The sequence below is a fragment of the Aythya ferina genome, assembly GCF_964211825.1.
Source record: "Aythya ferina genome assembly, chromosome: 2".
NCBI lineage: Eukaryota > Metazoa > Chordata > Aves > Anseriformes > Anatidae > Aythya > Aythya ferina.
The window spans coordinates 124,188,307-124,205,295 of NC_140297.1; the positions used below are offsets into that span (position 1 = coordinate 124,188,307).

The 16,989-nt window shown below is 39.0% G+C and overlaps 1 protein-coding gene and 1 long non-coding RNA gene across 3 annotated transcripts in view; one reads left to right on the forward strand and one right to left on the reverse strand.

Moving 5' to 3' along the window:
• Positions 1 to 16,989, forward strand: part of LOC311431170 — a 28,983-nt gene that overhangs the window by 8,685 nt on the left and 3,309 nt on the right. For both annotated transcript variants that reach the window (XR_014689294.1, XR_014689295.1), the window contains exons 2-3: positions 9,140 to 9,444; positions 15,284 to 15,437. This is a non-coding gene — a long non-coding RNA (uncharacterized lncRNA). The remainder of the gene's footprint in view (positions 1 to 9,139; positions 9,445 to 15,283; positions 15,438 to 16,989) is intronic.
• Positions 1 to 16,989, reverse strand: part of CYP7B1 (cytochrome P450 family 7 subfamily B member 1) — a 123,466-nt gene that overhangs the window by 5,584 nt on the left and 100,893 nt on the right. Inside the window, exons 3-5 of the mRNA XM_084508462.1 lie at positions 10,640 to 11,236; positions 9,981 to 10,187; positions 3,750 to 3,928 (exon numbers count right to left, since the gene is read on the reverse strand). Of these exons, the coding sequence (XP_084364588.1) occupies positions 3,750 to 3,928; positions 9,981 to 10,187; positions 10,640 to 11,236 (983 nt within the window). The remainder of the gene's footprint in view (positions 1 to 3,749; positions 3,929 to 9,980; positions 10,188 to 10,639; positions 11,237 to 16,989) is intronic.

Below are 16,989 nucleotides of genomic sequence, written 5' to 3' on the forward strand. Positions count from 1 at the left end.
AGCTATGTGCAAAGCAGGACAACTGCCAATGACTGACCATTGTAACGAGTGTACTTTCAGGTAAGGCTTGAGGCTGGGCTTGTAACTTACATTCCATAAACTGAACATCTTTCTGACTACTTCCCAGCAGCAGGATCACTGCTTAGAGATAATTCATGTTTTTGAATGAAGGAGATCTGGCATCCTCACTCAGTCAACGGCAAATTAACCACTTACAAAATCCTCCTGCATGCTTTGAATAAAAATGACAGACACTTCTTGCTTATGGTCACTCATTAGCATTTGTCCTGCTTTGCATACATCTGCTATAGCAGCAGCCATTTGGAGCTGGCTGGGAACAAGTCAGTCAGACAGAAACCACCTCAACTGATTAAAAAAAAAACAACACCACACCACAAAACAACATAATGATAAAACGCACTGATACTGATCTACCCATTAGGTTAAAGGCTCTGGAAACAACACACTGTATGTCTGGTTGTTGAGAAAAACAGTGGCAGGGGATTTGGGGTATGAGAAAGGGGAGAAGGAGAATGTGCACTGGAGGGGATATAACTTGGGGTGCTGAAGACCTGTTTCTCTACATGGCAAGAATGTTAAAAACCATTATATGTTTGTTTTTTTTTTTTTTTTTTTTTCACTGAGAAATAATTATTTTCAGTCTCATTGAATACCCCAACCAAAAGGAAGTGTTTTGAAGAACAGTAACAAATCAGTCTACAACTTCCTCGTAAGGGGGTGTCGAGAGGCAGGAGACCTTTTCTCCATTAACACCAGTGACAGGACCCACGGGAACGGGGTTAAGCTGAGGCAGGGGAAATTTAGGCTTGACATCAGGAGGGGGTTCTTCACAGAGAGGGTGGTTGCACACTGGAACAGGCTCCCCAGGGAAGTGGTCACTGCACCGAGCCTGTCTGAATTTAAGAAGAGATTGGACTGTGCACTTAGTCACATGGTCTGAACTTTTGGGTAGACCTGTGCGGTGTCAAGAGTTGGACTTGATGATCCTTAAGGGTCCCTTCCAACTCAGGATATTCTATGATTCTATGAAATGAAAGACCAGAATACCCTCCTCTTCCTTAAAACAGATTCACTTCCTGAAATGTAAAACCTGTTGATCAAAAAAAGCACTGCCACATATGAACTGTGACAGCTTAAAAAGCAAAACAAAAGAAAACAAAACAAAAAAAACACTAAACCAAATCACTTAATTGGAATATATCTACAAGGTGAACTCCTCGTGTCTGGAGATGTGAGGAACTATGGTGTTGCATACATATATACATACTGGAACAAACCAAATGCCAAGAGCCATCTGAAAGCTGTAGTTCATTTTACCAAAAATAAATAAATAAATAAATAAATAATTGTTGTCTAGGGAATTGGAAAAATCAGAAAACACATGTGAGACAGCAAACTCATGCTTGTGTTGTTGAATCCCCTAGGTTCGGATAGATTTTTTGAGCCAGCAAGCTAGCTTTTAAGGGAAGACTTATTTTTGACAGCACAGGAGCTTTCAGCCATGCATGAGGCTTGCTTGGATGGGAGAGGCTGGATCATGGTGAGGAAAGGGTGAAGAAACTGGAGATGAAGTTTTGTGTGGATGGCCTGTTCAGAGTATTATGAAAACTGAGGAATCTCCTGTGACTGGTGTAAGTCTCTCTCTGTCACATCTTGTATTTAGCTCTTGTATTTAGCTTTGTTTGGGAAGCCACCATCCATGTTGGGTTTCCTGCAGGATTTCCTCATATTTCATTCTATGGGATTTGCAGAGTTCAATTACTGAGCTCTGTAACTTAGCTGTGTTATGATCCAGAGGTTCACTTACCCACTTCATAAAAATTGACTCATTTATTTAGGCTCTAAGTGAAGAAGGAGGTCAACAATATATGCTCACACTTATACAATATGGTGCCAAAGCAGAAGATAGCTTGAACTTAAATTTATGTATCCAGGAGAAAAGCATTGCTACAAAATTATCTCGTCAAGCTGCCTGTTTTCCCAGGAAAGTTTTCCCTAAACACATGACAAGCTCAAGACTGCACCTTTCAAAAAATTCATTCTCCATCTCTATCTGATCTTCAGTAGTTATTGTTGAAAGCACACTGCATATTTTAAGAACCAAACAGAACAGTGATTTCCCCACTTTTCGAGAGGGCCCATGTGCTGAAATCAATGTACTGCAAAGTGTGGATTGCTCATTCACTATCAAAAAGATGAAATATATGAACTAAAGCTGTACTGTGAAAGCTGAGCAGAGCTGATACCAAGCAGATATATTCAAGCAATAGAAATATGGTAATGTATTCTGACAATTATTGAATAAGGGAGGGGCTCAGCTACCGCTCTGATGCTTTGGTCTAGGACCTAAACAAACAGATGGACTTTTGACAAATCAATAATGTTCTCCGAAATAAAGTGTTAAGAATAAAATGAGAAAAAAGCTTATTTGCTAGTTGTGGCTTATAAGGATAAAAATATTAATTAACTATTTGCCAGTATATGATTTTTTTAAAACACTGATTTTCTTAGCAGCCTTTGTCTTTATTTTTGGGTGGGTACAGACTGCTGGGCTCTACTGGGTGTCACTTCCATTTTCGTGGCCTTTGTATTCGTACCTGTAACTATACCCTACTTCTGCTAACTCCAACACACTCCACACCTCCTCTCACTGCCTCTGGCGGAGCTCCTGCACAGCGAAAAGCTGTCCTGCACAAACAAGGCACCTGAACATCACCCTTCTTCTGCAACCCCACATGCACATCTTTATCCCCAAGTTCCCAAAAGGAAAAGCTTCAAGGAGCACTGTCTCCCACATGGGGTTTCTACAAACATTTAAAGACATCCTATGTCTCCCAAAGCTGAACTGCGGTCTGAAACGCATCTTTGGCTCAAATATCAAGGCTGGAAATGAGCATGACAGGGAGAGAGCTGTTTGCCTAGGAAAAGGGGGATGAGGAATGATTCAGGTGTAACTCCTACCTCTCTGGATAAGGAGGCATTTAATGGCCTCAGCGTATATACAGCTTCACCTCCTATGTGGTACCCTGGACAACAACCTGGTGGAATAACCTACTGGAGACTAGGACTATTCAATTTGCATGCAGGTGGTGAACTTCTGAAGCCGTATTAAGGCTGAGGCAGGGTGGATTAATTTCGAGTCTTTGATATTCATTAACTCGAGTGTCAGAGAAAAATACAAGGAGATGACACAATTACCCTCGGAGCTTCATTGTGGAGCAACAGCTTTGCAGTTTCAAGTTCACAACACTATACTAATTGATCAAGAAGGGGTGAATCCCTATGAAGAGAGGTGAAAAAGCATAAGGCTCAAGTAAGACTGCTATTATAGGGCTTCAGAGAGTCAATGATGCTTTGGGGGCACTTAGCTAAATGGCCCACATTATTTGCTATTTAAACCACCTTCTATTATTCAGCCCTCCTTGGGTATCAAATGATCCACTGCCAAACAAAACCCACATTTAGCCTAAAGTTTATGGTAGTCAATGTGCAATTGTCAATTCCTTTGAAAGCAGTAGCAGTCAGTCTCATCACCATATTTCTCTCTTCAGGCCATGAATCCTTTGACCTATAGGGCCCTCGAAAATACATCTGAAAGTCGGAAGATTTGTTCCACAAGAAGGAACAGCAGGAAAAAAAAGAAAAAGAAAAAGAAAAAACCTATCACAAAAGGCCAGGCTGCTGCAATGTGCCTGAAGTAGGAAGAGTAACACCAGCGGAGTGTTTACCTTAGGATCTTCATAGACCTCGGGGTCCATGTGCAAAATCTGAGGGTAAAGGGCTATCCAGTCTCCTTTCCTCAGACTGACTTCCTGATCCCCTTCAAGCTTGAGGACAAAATCCTCCTGGCTGATGCGAATGTTCATGGAAGACGAGCACATCCGTAAACTCTCGTTTAAGGCGCTTTCTGCGATTAAACAAAAACAGAGGGGGGGAAGCGTCAGAAATATGGGAGATGACTGCAAGTTATACATGGCTGCAGCTGCTGCATCTCGACAGGTTTAGTAGGGCAGGCTGAAGGAAAAAAAAAGGAAAAAGAAAAAAAAACAACAAACCACAAAGAAAACAAAACATAAACCAGACACCACGAGGAGGTACTAAACAGTCCCGCAGGGCGGGGGGCCGCTGCTCTGAGCACTGCGATGTGATTCTCGCTGATAGTTCTGGGAAATCGTGTCGGCTGGAGGCAGCCCTGGATTTTGGGTGGAAAGTCATTATTCAGGCATCACGTTGAAAACAACGCAATCAGAAAACATGAATGCTTTATGCATTTACATATATTTCGGAGGTTGCAAGTAAATACCAGTGAAAGCATCCATGGAGCTATTCGGCTTGCCTTTCAAAAGCTGGTGGATGTAGCGTCAGGGCTACACGTTAGAAAAAACATTTCACTTGTTAATTCCGCAGTCAGGCTGAGGATTTTTAAATTTATTTTGTTTTCAATGAGCTACGTTGCCAAACGATAATGTCTATTATGGTCCAAGTGAATGAAAACAATTCATTATTTGCCTGGTAGATTTAAGAGAGAAAGACACTTTTAATTGCAAAGAGAAAACAAAATGTAGTCCTTTCAGTACTAGGGGAAGCATGATTTTTTCTCCACCATCACGTCCTGGAAGGCTCCAGAAGCTGAATGTCCTTGCTTTCCCAGTGGCCTTCACCTTTTGCTCCTAGCACGACAGATTTTATGGCTAATTTCCGGCAATTTATCCTGGCAGTTTGAGGAGGAATTCCTTTGGGAATAATATGCATAATTTGCATAAATCATTCTGATAGCATGTATATCAGCATGTAGCTCCTGTCTAGGGCTGCATCTCTCACTTTGTAATCAAAACTGACTATTTTTCCACCAGCGTGTATGGGTGCTGTTATATGTGGCCTGATTCCTTCTAATCGCCAGTGTGAAAAACAGCCTAAAATCAGGTTTCATTTTCACATAATAATCCATTTGTGCCTGTATTTATGTTTTGTGATACCAAATAAGCCTGCTCTAAGTGTTCACCGAAGCACTGTAACTGCTGCACCCAAAAGGTTGGTTTATTAGAGACAGTAGCTACCCAGTGTAGATGCATCTGAAAAAAATAATAACAACCGCTCTTTCACAAAAAATTAAATCTGGTGCAGCATGCATAGCAAATAAAGTGGCCCTGGATGCTTTCTTGCAGGAGGTTTTTCCTTAAGCATGCATTTGTCTAAAGAAATGAGGCTGCGGTCAGCTCTGTGTGGCCAGTGCCGTGATTCAATGTGACGTACAGTGAGTCTGTGCATATTCTTTTGGACTGCCTTCGTTACTATAATCAGGCAGAGTCAAATCGGCTTGTTGGTGACGAAGCCAGAGAAGAACCCCGGTTCCAGAATATGGCCTCTACTGCGGATAGCCACAAGGCACCTGACACGATAGATTTCAACTGGCAGCGCTCTGGCAACAAAACTTTGCGCGGTACAAAGGGAGGGTCCAGCCTCTGCTCCCAGACTGCCCCCAGCCTCCAAAAAAAGAAAGCCCCTAACTCCGGCCTGGGAACGGTGGCGATGTACATGCAGCACCGTTCACCCAAGAAATCAAATCGGGTGGGGGCTGGGGAGAGCAAGAAAGGAAAAATAATTACTAAAACACCGCTGCACAGTAGCGGGTGTGCGTTTAGCTGGACGAGTGACGTGGTCACATCCTATCGGGGGCCATCCTCCCGGGGAGCGCGGCATTCGGTGCCCGCTGCCGGATCGCAGCTGACAATTGGGCAGCGTATCTTATGCAGAAGTTAATCACAATAATGGAGCACAAAGTGTGGCTTAGCGGTCAGATCGTAAATGACAAATCTGCTTTACCTTCCAGTACCAGCTATGTGTGGAAGGCAAGCTTGGCTCTAGCTCTGAGCAATCATGCCGATAATCATTAGATGACAAAAGTAATGAGTCACATTATGATCAACAAAGGAGGATGGAGCTTATACGGGTTTGCAGGCTAACATTAAAAAAATAGACAGTCAGCCTTCCCCAAATGCCCAGGCTATACGTTGGGAGGAATGACAACTGCACAATAACGCCGCAGCCTTTGCTTGCAGTTGTCATAGTTCAGCAGACACCAGCCATTGCTGCTGACAGACCAGCTGGGTAGCTTGGGAGGCCTTCCATTCTGCACCATGAGGTACAGTAAATTATCCAGCACGGTAGAGCAACATCTGTTTCTGTGCTTGTGCCGAACAAACAAGGCAATTTAAAGCATACCAAGGGATAACCAAGCAGCAAATGAACATGACCCTCATTTTTTCCCCCTTCTTACACACACGAGATGCTAAACTTCGCTGTACAAGCGCCACATAAAGAAGCCAGGCTGTTGTTTGATAAGGTGTTGTCAGAGAGATTTTACATATTTTCTAGAGAGAGAGAGAGAGAGAAATATCTCATAGTATTGTTATTCTTAGAATCCTCCCACTTCTCTCTTCATTTCTCTTATACTAAAGCTAGCACTCAGCCTCCAATTCATTCTAGATTTTTTTAAAAAAACTGTTTCAATATACTTATAAATATTCAGTCTTTAAACCCTAATTTGCTATACTTAGTTCACATGCCTTCAAGCATTTGTCTTCCAATTTCCACTGAATAAATGCGTACTAATGAGAAATAGAGCAAGCTGCTGAGGCAAAGCTGGGTGACTTGAGCCTGGCCTGCCACCAGCTTGTGATAGGCAGGCAAATTGAGTTAAAATGAAAAGTCTTGTCAGCTGAAATACAACATGGTAGCCAAACAGCAAGCTGTCAATCATCCAGCCAAAACAAGGGACTGCAGGTAATAAAAGGTCATTGTGAATCATAAGTGCATTTGGCTTTCATAAGCAAGTTAATTTTAATTAAACATGATCTCGATCTGTAAATGTTTTATAAAACTTATTGTGCATAATGGATTGTTAATTTTGCACTAGCAGATAGCAGGTAATAGGGTACCACCATTATTAGAGTGTATTGTAGGAAAATAGCTATCGGTATGCAAATATTTGGAGGGGTCACTTACATGCACCGAGGTGTGCCAACAGAAATGACAATTGGAAACAAGTACATTTGCAACTTAGGAAGAACTACATGGTACTGCCCAGCCCATTCCAGGAAAATATATTCATGTATCTCAATCCAACCAGCAATTTTAACACTTAATGCTTGTGTTACGATTACATACTCTGCATTATCTGTTTTTGGATTCATAACCCTTTCGTATAGACGGAACAAATTTTCAAGCTGTGCTCTTTTTGCAGGAAATATCTGGGATTCAGCAATGACCTGGGGCAAGAATACTTCACCAGATAAATGAATGGACTAATATTAAACAAACGAACTGACTAAACATGCCTAGCATTACACATGCACCAAGTGTATTTCTGCGCTACCCTTTGCATTTCCAGTATAACCATAAAAGCTGACAGACCGTTCTCATGTATCGTTTACCGTATTAGAGCTCCATTGTGACTCATAATGACTAATAATGTATGTTACTCTGTAAGCGCACACAAGTATGCGTGTTTTGGTTGCTGGAAAAGTCTTAACTAAACGATACAAAGTGTGCTGCCCCAGAAATGCCATAAGAAAAAATAATCAGGGCCACAATTTGTGACAAGAGCTGGTTTTGCTGTGGGTTGAAAGACTTTTTTTTTTTTTTTTTTTTTTTTTAATTCACATACCTGTATTTTGAATTTAGAAGTAAATCAGGACATGTCATTCCCTAGACCCAAGGAATATGGCCAGAACAACAACATTGCCTCTGAGACAGGCTTTTTAGCAATTCCTGCTTGCTCTCCATAGCATGATGAATCCAAAAAAAGGCTCTTGTTACAGCAGGCCAAAAAGAGGACGGGGAATCAGAGCACTTAAAACAGGAGAAGGAGATGACAAGGTGATAAATACACAAGAATCCCACCTGTCTGCCTTACTCGGGAGCAGGGACAGGAATTCCTGGCTTTCTGTGTTCTGCATTGGTATGGGGGAGAAGGAGGAAGGAAGAAAAACTGCTTCTCAGATGCCATGGTCAGAAAGCTGTAAGTGCAAAGGCAGGGCTGTCCCACAGCATGCTTTCCCCACACAGCTGCCAGAGCAGACAGGGAATTTTTGGTGCACAAGCCATGAAAATTTGGACCTTTGTCCTTCCTATACATTTACTAAGAAAACATCTCTTTCCGTTCTCCACTGAAGCATGAATTTAATTCTCTTATAGTACAGTTTTTTTCTTTCTATATTATTATTTTATGGGACAGTATCCAGCCCTTTATGACTTAAGTGCCAGAAGAATTGAAATCCAGCTTCTGTTCATACCGCATTACTTTTAACGCGATTATAAAATTTAACAAAAGTGTTACAAGACTACTACAAAGTAGGATGTGGCACTTTCCTCTCAACATGTAAATCAAATGTTACCAAGGTGCTTGACAATTTGTAGGAGCCGTGGGGGGATGACAGAGTTGATGTTGTAAAGTGTTCACTCCATTTTGCACCAGCTGGTTTTAGTGAGGTACATGCTTTATTTTCCTTATTCTTGCACTTCTGGGGTGCTTGTATTTTTCCCTTGCCATTCCCATCTCTGTCTCCAAATAGAAAATAAATTCTCTCTTGATCTTGATGCTTGGCAACTTTCCTTTTCTATTATTTGTTGGTGGATGCTAACTCTGATGTGAAGCAATTTTACTTGTGTTCTTTAAAGTATATAAATTGCTTAGAATGTCATGTTATCTTGACATCAAAAGCCTGCTCCATCACTTGGAGATAAATCTGCACCAAAACAGCTGTGCCTCCAGATGAAACCGACTTACTAGACCCATGGTATATATGGTTAACACTAATGCTTTAATACAAAGTAGCTGAATCAAACTCAATTTTATATTTGTGCTGTGAGAGACAACTCAAATTGGACCACAGGTTCTTGAAGCATGCCATACGAGATGGTCCTGGAGAATGGCAGCCCTCACTTAGATGCACCCCAGGAACAGTGACTCTGCTCTGATACAGCTTCCTTTTAGAGCAGACCATCAGGTCAGGCCACCAGCTATCAAACCCCAGAGACATGAGCTCAGCTTTAACAAGGGATTGGAATCAATATCTAAAGTGAAAGTAATATCGATCCTTTATGCTTTTTTTTACAGCTGTTGTCTATTCTGATACTACTATCTACAGAGATTTTCAGATGCTTCAAGGCTAGGTTCCTCCTTGCTCTATGTACCTATGAATGTTTCCCTCTCTCCTCCCTTGGGCTAATTTCAGCAATAATCTTGAAGTGCCTGTGCACTTGCTGTGCTTGTGCACTGGCAAGTGAAATGAAGCCATCAGCTGATGCCCTGAAGGCCCATCCAGCTCTGGAATACAACTTCTAATGGTGGCCTCCCTCTGAACCACTGGTCTCGAACTGGAAGACCTGGATCTCCCTTACAACACTCTGTTTTGAATCAAGGTACTTCTTTCAATATTGGAAACGCCATTTCTCATCTGTAAAGCTCTTATGTTTAGTTCGGAGGCACAGCTATGCTGAAGCCTGCTTCAGAAGTCTTTTTGTTGTGTTAAAAAGAGAAAAAGAAAGAAACCGCTTGTGAAAAAAATTACATTTGCAGTTTAAATACATTATCCTACTTTAATTTCAGGAAAGGGTCTTTCTTGGCAGTACCATACCAAAGTATTTGAAATGCATTAACACTTCGGCAGATGCTCAGAATCAAACAACTTAATAGGCATCAACTTTTTTCAAATAATTGCAAAGCTTCGATTTAGCCTTTTGCATACCTTGCATAGCTAATTACCTAGGCTTTAATGTTTACATGCAATGAGAGTATCTACAGCTATAAACTACATAATTTATAATTGATGTAAATGGGTGTTATTATGTCAATTAGGCAGCTGTGTCCTCCACCTTCTCAGTAAACAGAAATGAGTGATAAACCGAGTTTGCAGGGAGAGACCCTCTTCCCTTTCTAACAGATAAAAATAAATTACCCAGGTAGACCAGGTTGTCCAATTGTTCTCTGGTGAGGTGGATGTTATACGTGGGCCCTCTCTTCTGACCTGTTGACTGCAGCAAATGGTCAATCTCGTCACGCACCGCTGCAAGAGCTTCTGGGTGCCGCAGCAGATAATACATGGCCCAGAATGTAGCTGGAATCGTGTTTCCCACAGAGGCCCACAGGAAGGCAAAATGATGTGCTGGGAGAAAATAAGTGAAAAGGAAGATTAATAGCGTTTATTACACTGATTAGATTTGCAGTGTGCTAATTAAAAGATGTTAGGACACAGACCCAGCCAAGGATCAGTGAATGCTAATGAGGACCAATAGGCTTCTGAAGTCTAATTTTCTGCTTAATGAGAATAGTTTGAAATGTAATGTCGGGGGGGTGGGGGGAATAAGGGGAGTAAATGCAGCTCAGTTATAATCTTTCTCATTATCACCATTAAGTATCTTGTTTTACCACCTCAGCACAAAAAAAAAAAAAAAAAAATCAATTATCATAGAGGGTTGTTTCAGAGTAAAACATTTTATCATTAGCCAATTAGAAAGAACATAAAAAAATTTCAAGGTCGCCATTTTGCCTTTTTATTTCAAAGGTCTATAGTAAATTATTTTATTTTAGACAAGCAATCATTCATAAGTTTCCTACCTGCTTTGTCATAATCTCCAAGCAGCTCATATTTCTCAAATATATCTTGTCTGGCTTGGACCACTTTTGACCCTCCCAGCCATTTTGTCATGTTCTGAAGTAAAAAATGATGTATAAGCTCCTTTCGAACCTTCTTGGTAGCTCCTAGCAACTCAATTGGTATGTTTGCAGCTAAATAGGGAAAGCTGGCATCAAACTTGATAAATTTGTCTCTGATTTCACTAATAACTTTGTGGCCATCTGCAGCAGGAACTCTTCCATATAGTGTTACAAAACTGGCTTCAAACATTACAGAGCAGCAGAATTTGTACATTTTTTCTGTTTCCCAATCTGTTGCTTGCGAGCATTTCCATTCAAATATATCCTGGAGATTTTTCATCATGTGGTCAGAAATTATGTCCAAAGGCTTGCCTTGTAGATACTGGTAGATTCTGTGCAGGTTTTCCTTGAGATCGGGGAATTTTGCTTTCGACAATGCTGGGTAGTCAAAAGTCTTGGAAGCCATCTTATTAGCAAATTCATGGAACTCAAGTTGCTTGCTATTTCGGATGACGTAAACATATTGAAATGGGTCCATGATAAAGGTAATATATCTGCCTGAATAGAAGAGAAAAAAAAATAGAGACACATGGGGTTTTATAATCTTGTGACGCTTTCAGAAGTAGTAAACGAAAATAAGCACCGCCAATGTCTGGAAAAAGAGCACAAAGAAAATTCCCAAACCAAAATCCTGTGAAGAGATCTGCAAAGCAAAAAAGGAAGATAAATTGTATTTTGCTTCAGAAAAAAAAGAATACTTTTTTTTTTTTTTTTTTTTTTTTTGTCAGGATGAAGATTTCACAAGTGTATACTCTCACAGCACTTCTAAAATCAGCTTGAAGCCTTCAATGTAGACTGATGTACTGGTTTTGGCAACAGTAGGGTGTGACCTGTAACTGTGGCACTCTGGAATAAGTAATTTACTACACTGTTATAATTCATGAAATACAAGGAATCATAGCAACATTTTAAAAATGCTTTTTTTTTTTTTTTTTTTAATAGCAGAAAGGGAGAAACACATTTCACCTGAATGGAAGAAGTGGATGAGGGGGGCTGGAGTAGAAAATGTGTTACCTAGGCAGCTTTTCTTCAAGGAGATGACACCAAGACTCAAAATCTGCTGGTTACAGCTTTAATTGCACACTGCCAAACCCCAATATTTAAAGCCCCACCTGTTTTTTATTTATTTATTTATTTATTTTCCTCTGAAGTTTTGTCTAATTTTTTGTTAAGAATTTGTTTAGTACCAGTAAAATGACCACAACAGGATCTGATTTTGAAGCCCTAGCTTACAATGAAGGAGGCTCTCATTCTTAAAATGGTTGCCATTTTGGGGCACAAACTGTCCTGGGATTATAAGACATTGTATCAGAGTGCACAGACAACTTTCCATCTTACTGAGGTACTAAGGAGAGACCACAGCTGGACCTCCAGTTGTACTAAGGTACAGAATTGTAGCTTTTGACATCTTTTTGAAGTTGTCTATGCCAGAAAAAAAAAATTGGAAAATTTCCCCCAAGCATAAAGTCAACTAATAAAGAAGAATATTTTGGTGAACTGTCATGAATCAAAATGCTAATACTCCCAAAGCCCAATTAAATCTTAACTCTTTAGGGATGATTCCCTTGTTAAGTCTAAAGTTAGAGCTCCTGATTCTTAGCTTGTAGGACAGGTGCATTAGGGAAAAAAGTACCCATTAAAATGTACACATTCTCTGTGAAATAGAGATAAACCTCCTAGCCATAAATCCAGAAAATATCAAAGCTTACCACACTTATAGTCTAATTCTGTCTCACTAAAGGGACAGATCTCCTTTGATTTTAATGGGAACACTACATGCTTAACTGAGGACCAAATTTGGCTCGGTGACAGATGTCCTGAGATAAAGTAGTCACTACCACTAAAAATGTCAACAAGTATCCATGGTTACCATATAGTGATATTTGAATTATCATAGTTATTCCGCATCCTGACTTGTATATACACACACGGCTCTGTGGTAAGGACGGGTGTGTTCTGGACTTTCTTTGCATGTAATTTTCATCCTGTTTATGTCCACTGCAATCCCAGTGAAAACAGCAAGGAAAGACAAGGATAAATTGAGAATTTGACCCCCATTTTTGTCAACAGTGTGAGGGTTTTTGAGGCACTTGTAGAGTTTGCCGGCTTGACAAAAGGATCTTAAATTCCCAGTCCTCTTCCCTGATCATTTCTTCCTTCCCAAACTGCACAGGAATTTTTAGCCCCAACCTCTGCGGGATCTCCCCATGTCTTTGTTCAGCTTTAGAGCTGCTCTCTTTGCACTCCTCTTGCTCCAGCTTTCACGCACTTGCATGCTCTTATTGAGGCCACCATCTTTGTGATCAAAGCTTGGAAAGAATGCCCATTGGAGTGATTTTTAATAAATAAACTTGGAGTGTTATTAACCCTAAAGATGAAAGCTGGCTTCCTAACTTTGCATTTACAGGGTAAACAATTTAAGTTAAGATTTTTAATTAATATTAATTTAAACCATCTGTCCACCATCTGCTTATTTCTGATGCAAAATATGAGTTTCTTTGTGATCTTTAATCAGACACTTAGCAAACGCACATCAATTCTTATCATTTTTAAGTAAGAAAAGATTTTCAGCAAATGGGTTTTCAGACAAACAAACTATTTTAGCAGTAATTTTAAATCAAAACTCTCTCAAAAGCAGCACACTTTGGATGAGAAAATCTCTAACAAACAGAACATCACGAATCCTGATTTTTATTATTCTCATCAGGTTCCTGGTAGAAAAAAAAGTAAGTATGTACCAAAATACTCATTTTGTAGAATTCAGTTCAGGCTCCAGACCATTCCCTTGCAAGTCAACAATATGTATAAATACATGAAAAAAAATACTCTTGTTACTGTATTTATTAAATGTCTCTAGCCAGGAAAGTGGAACCCCTGAATAACAAAGGCAGCTTGTCTATGTACCTCAGAGAGGATCTAATTTTAGATCTCTTCATTAGAAAATGATTAAAATCTAAAGACTAAAATCTGCAGTTAGAAAGTTATTGCTGTAAGATTGGTTACAGGAGCCTTAGCAATTACAGTCATTCTTGCACACGGTTGCAGCCACACAGGTTAACACAGTGCCTGCCTTCCATCCAGCAACAGACTCAAAATTAGAAAGTCATGCCCCAACATCTCCCTTACCCTAAGCACCCTTCAAGATCTGAAGAGCAAACATCCAAACCCTAACAAATGTTCTGACCTCAAGGTATGACTTTAAAGTTTTGAGTGTCAATATTGCAATTCATTTTTCTTTTCAAATAATTTCATTGTCGCTGTTGAAGTCTCTTCCCACTTATTGTCCCTGGTGGTGTTTGATACCAACAAATGGAAACCTTTCCTCAAGTTTCCACTTACTATACAGTATTTTAAAATGCATTCCCTCTCACCCCTCCCATGCCTTTCCATTGCAGCAAATGCCAAGAATTACCTCTTGTAGTAGTCTTTTCTAAAACGGTACCAAAATATTGATTCTTGTGAGTTTCCATCAGAGTATTGGCAAAGGTAAATGTCAGATCAACCAAAAGTGGAGGAATGCCACATGCTTTCCAAATCAGGAAGCTTTAACTATTTGATGCATTTATACAGAAACCACTGAAAGCACAACGCCTTTCCTTGTTAGAATGCAAAAAAATACCTTTAACACACACACACATAAAAACAAAACAAAACAAAAAACCCAGGTCATACAGAAATGTCACACTCCAAATCTCAGTAGTTTGGCTTTTTTATTTAGTACAATAGAAACAAGTCAAAATAATAAACGTATACTTGTTTCTCTAAAAAGCCCTCTAAGCTTTTTTTTTTTTTTTTAATATGGATTCAGAAAATTTATATTCCTTGTCCAATCCTTCAGTTTGCATTACAACCATGCTGCAAATAGCTTGGTTATCTCCTTGTAGTTTACACAGTCTCCTAGAAAAATAAGATTGATGTGGAAAATATGAAAATTGTCAACTTTGGTAAATCTAAGCACAGAAGCCAGTATTTGTATGATAGTTAAGAAATTACTCTAATAATGCATTCTGGAGCTTTTTAATGCTAATGATGAAAGACAAGCATTTCATATGACATATAATGATGGATGTTATTTCAGTAATGCTTGCAGCATACTTCAGCTTTGTAAGGGGTTCATGGAAATTACCTTTTGCCTAAGACAGAAAAATGTGGTATTTTACTGTAGGTGTGTCATGATTTAAAAGAAAAGAATGACTTATTAGCAGAATTATAAAAGGCCAAATGTGCTTAGCAAAAACACTGGAAGACAGATTACTTTATCAAAATCTGAATTAGTCTCATTGACAGTGTTGCAATGCTCAGTATCATTCCTAATAATGTATCATCAAACGGAGACAAAGTTTAATCCCAAGAAACTGTGAGAAAACTGCTTCAAGTTCTTTATGTTCTTACCTAGCTGTCTGCCTACCCGGCTGATCCTTAGCAAGCAGAAAGCTTGGGCTGGGACATACTGTCATCTAAAAACAACAGACTCAGTATCTCTCTCTTTCTCTCTTCCCTTCCTTCTTCTTTTCTTTTTTCTCTCTCTCTCTTTCTTTTTTGAAGACTATCGCATTTACGTAATCGTCCTCTTATTAGGAAGATTCTGCTGAACTGCTGACAATGATGTACAGTAGTGCTTCGCCGGTATGACGTTTGGGGAAAACGATTCTGCTGCACCACCACACAAAACCAATTAGAGAACTATTTTCTGCGACAGGTCAGGAATTTACATTGTTTCTCATAGAAAGATGTGCTTTTTAATTTCTTTATTAAGATGACATCCATGTCCCTTGCGACTTTTAGGGATGACAATCATTTGCTCATCACATGGGAAAGTACAATCAGCGAAATCGCATTACCGGTACAGGGCAATGACAGAAACTCCAAGCATCGTTCCACATTTTCCAAATGAACTAGTTTGAGAACCAATAATTAGAACAATACATATTGATAGGATTTGTTGACAGAACCTGTAGTGACTCACCAGGGGGCTAAAGTAATGATAGTACATACACAGCCAGCTACGTTATGTTTGCTGAACATACAAACATCATCTTTGTCAAATCACTGAGACACACAGAAAGCCTGCATGTCTCGGAATCAGGACAGGACATGAGCTACCAACTACCTTCATCTTCTTTTTCAAGTTGTGGTTGACAAGCTGTTTCTCAGTGAAAACTTGATGGTCAGTATGTTTACACTGAAAAAAGAGAACTTGAGGTAGTATCTCCAATACAACAAATTCACAAAACCAAAGATTTCCTTGTATAAGGCTGAAACAATATCCGTAACTCAGTCTATTTACCTGTACATATGAAAGCTTTTGCAAAATACCTAAAAATAGGGAGATGAATTGAAATGGAATTCTGCTTATTATGCAAACAGAAATTCATTAAACTAAATTACACTCACAGATTGCTTAAAGACACAAATCTCTAAATACAGTCTTATATAAAACAATAAAAAGGGGAAAGAGAAAAAACTATTTGGTTAAACAAATTAAGGATTCTGAAGTATGACTGTATCTGCTTTCATGAATGCACTATGGTAAGTCTTTGAATTATTATTAATTTTACTCACAAGAAGCCATTATTGTACTCACTCATTATCATGTGAGTATACATTAACAATAAAAAAGACTATTTCAAATAAAATTAGAGTTGAAGATGTGTTAAACTCACTTGAAGATGAAACACACCAATTTCCAAAAGAATAATAATAAAAAAAGAATGAATAATAGTAAAAAATGCATTTAACAGCAGTAAAATGCTCTTCCAAAGGACAATAGAATATATTTGGTAACAGGAAGAAAAAAAAAAGTTAATTAAACATTCTGCTTGTAATTTAATTAATAGACTTTTGAAGAAAATAAATATTTGTATTGCAAAACATTGTTTATATGGAAAAATAAAGCTAGAATCACTGCCACAAAATTAACAAGCAAACTTTACATTTTACATTTTTTTGAAACTCTCTAAAAATACCGGAATAGCTAAAAATGAGGTAGACTTAACTGTAAAGTAATAATTGATACAACTATAAAATTCATCATTTGAACAAGGATATCAGCATGTAGAGGGCCCAAAGATCCATAACATCTACCTACTAATAGGAGTTTGCCTTTTTCTGAACAAAGGAAAATACTTGATCTTAAAATGATTTTAGTGAAATGTGTATATATATATATATATCTATGTAAATTTATATATTTGTGTTTCATTCAAGATTCCAGTTTCATTCTGTGCTTTTCTGGTACATTTCAGTGTATA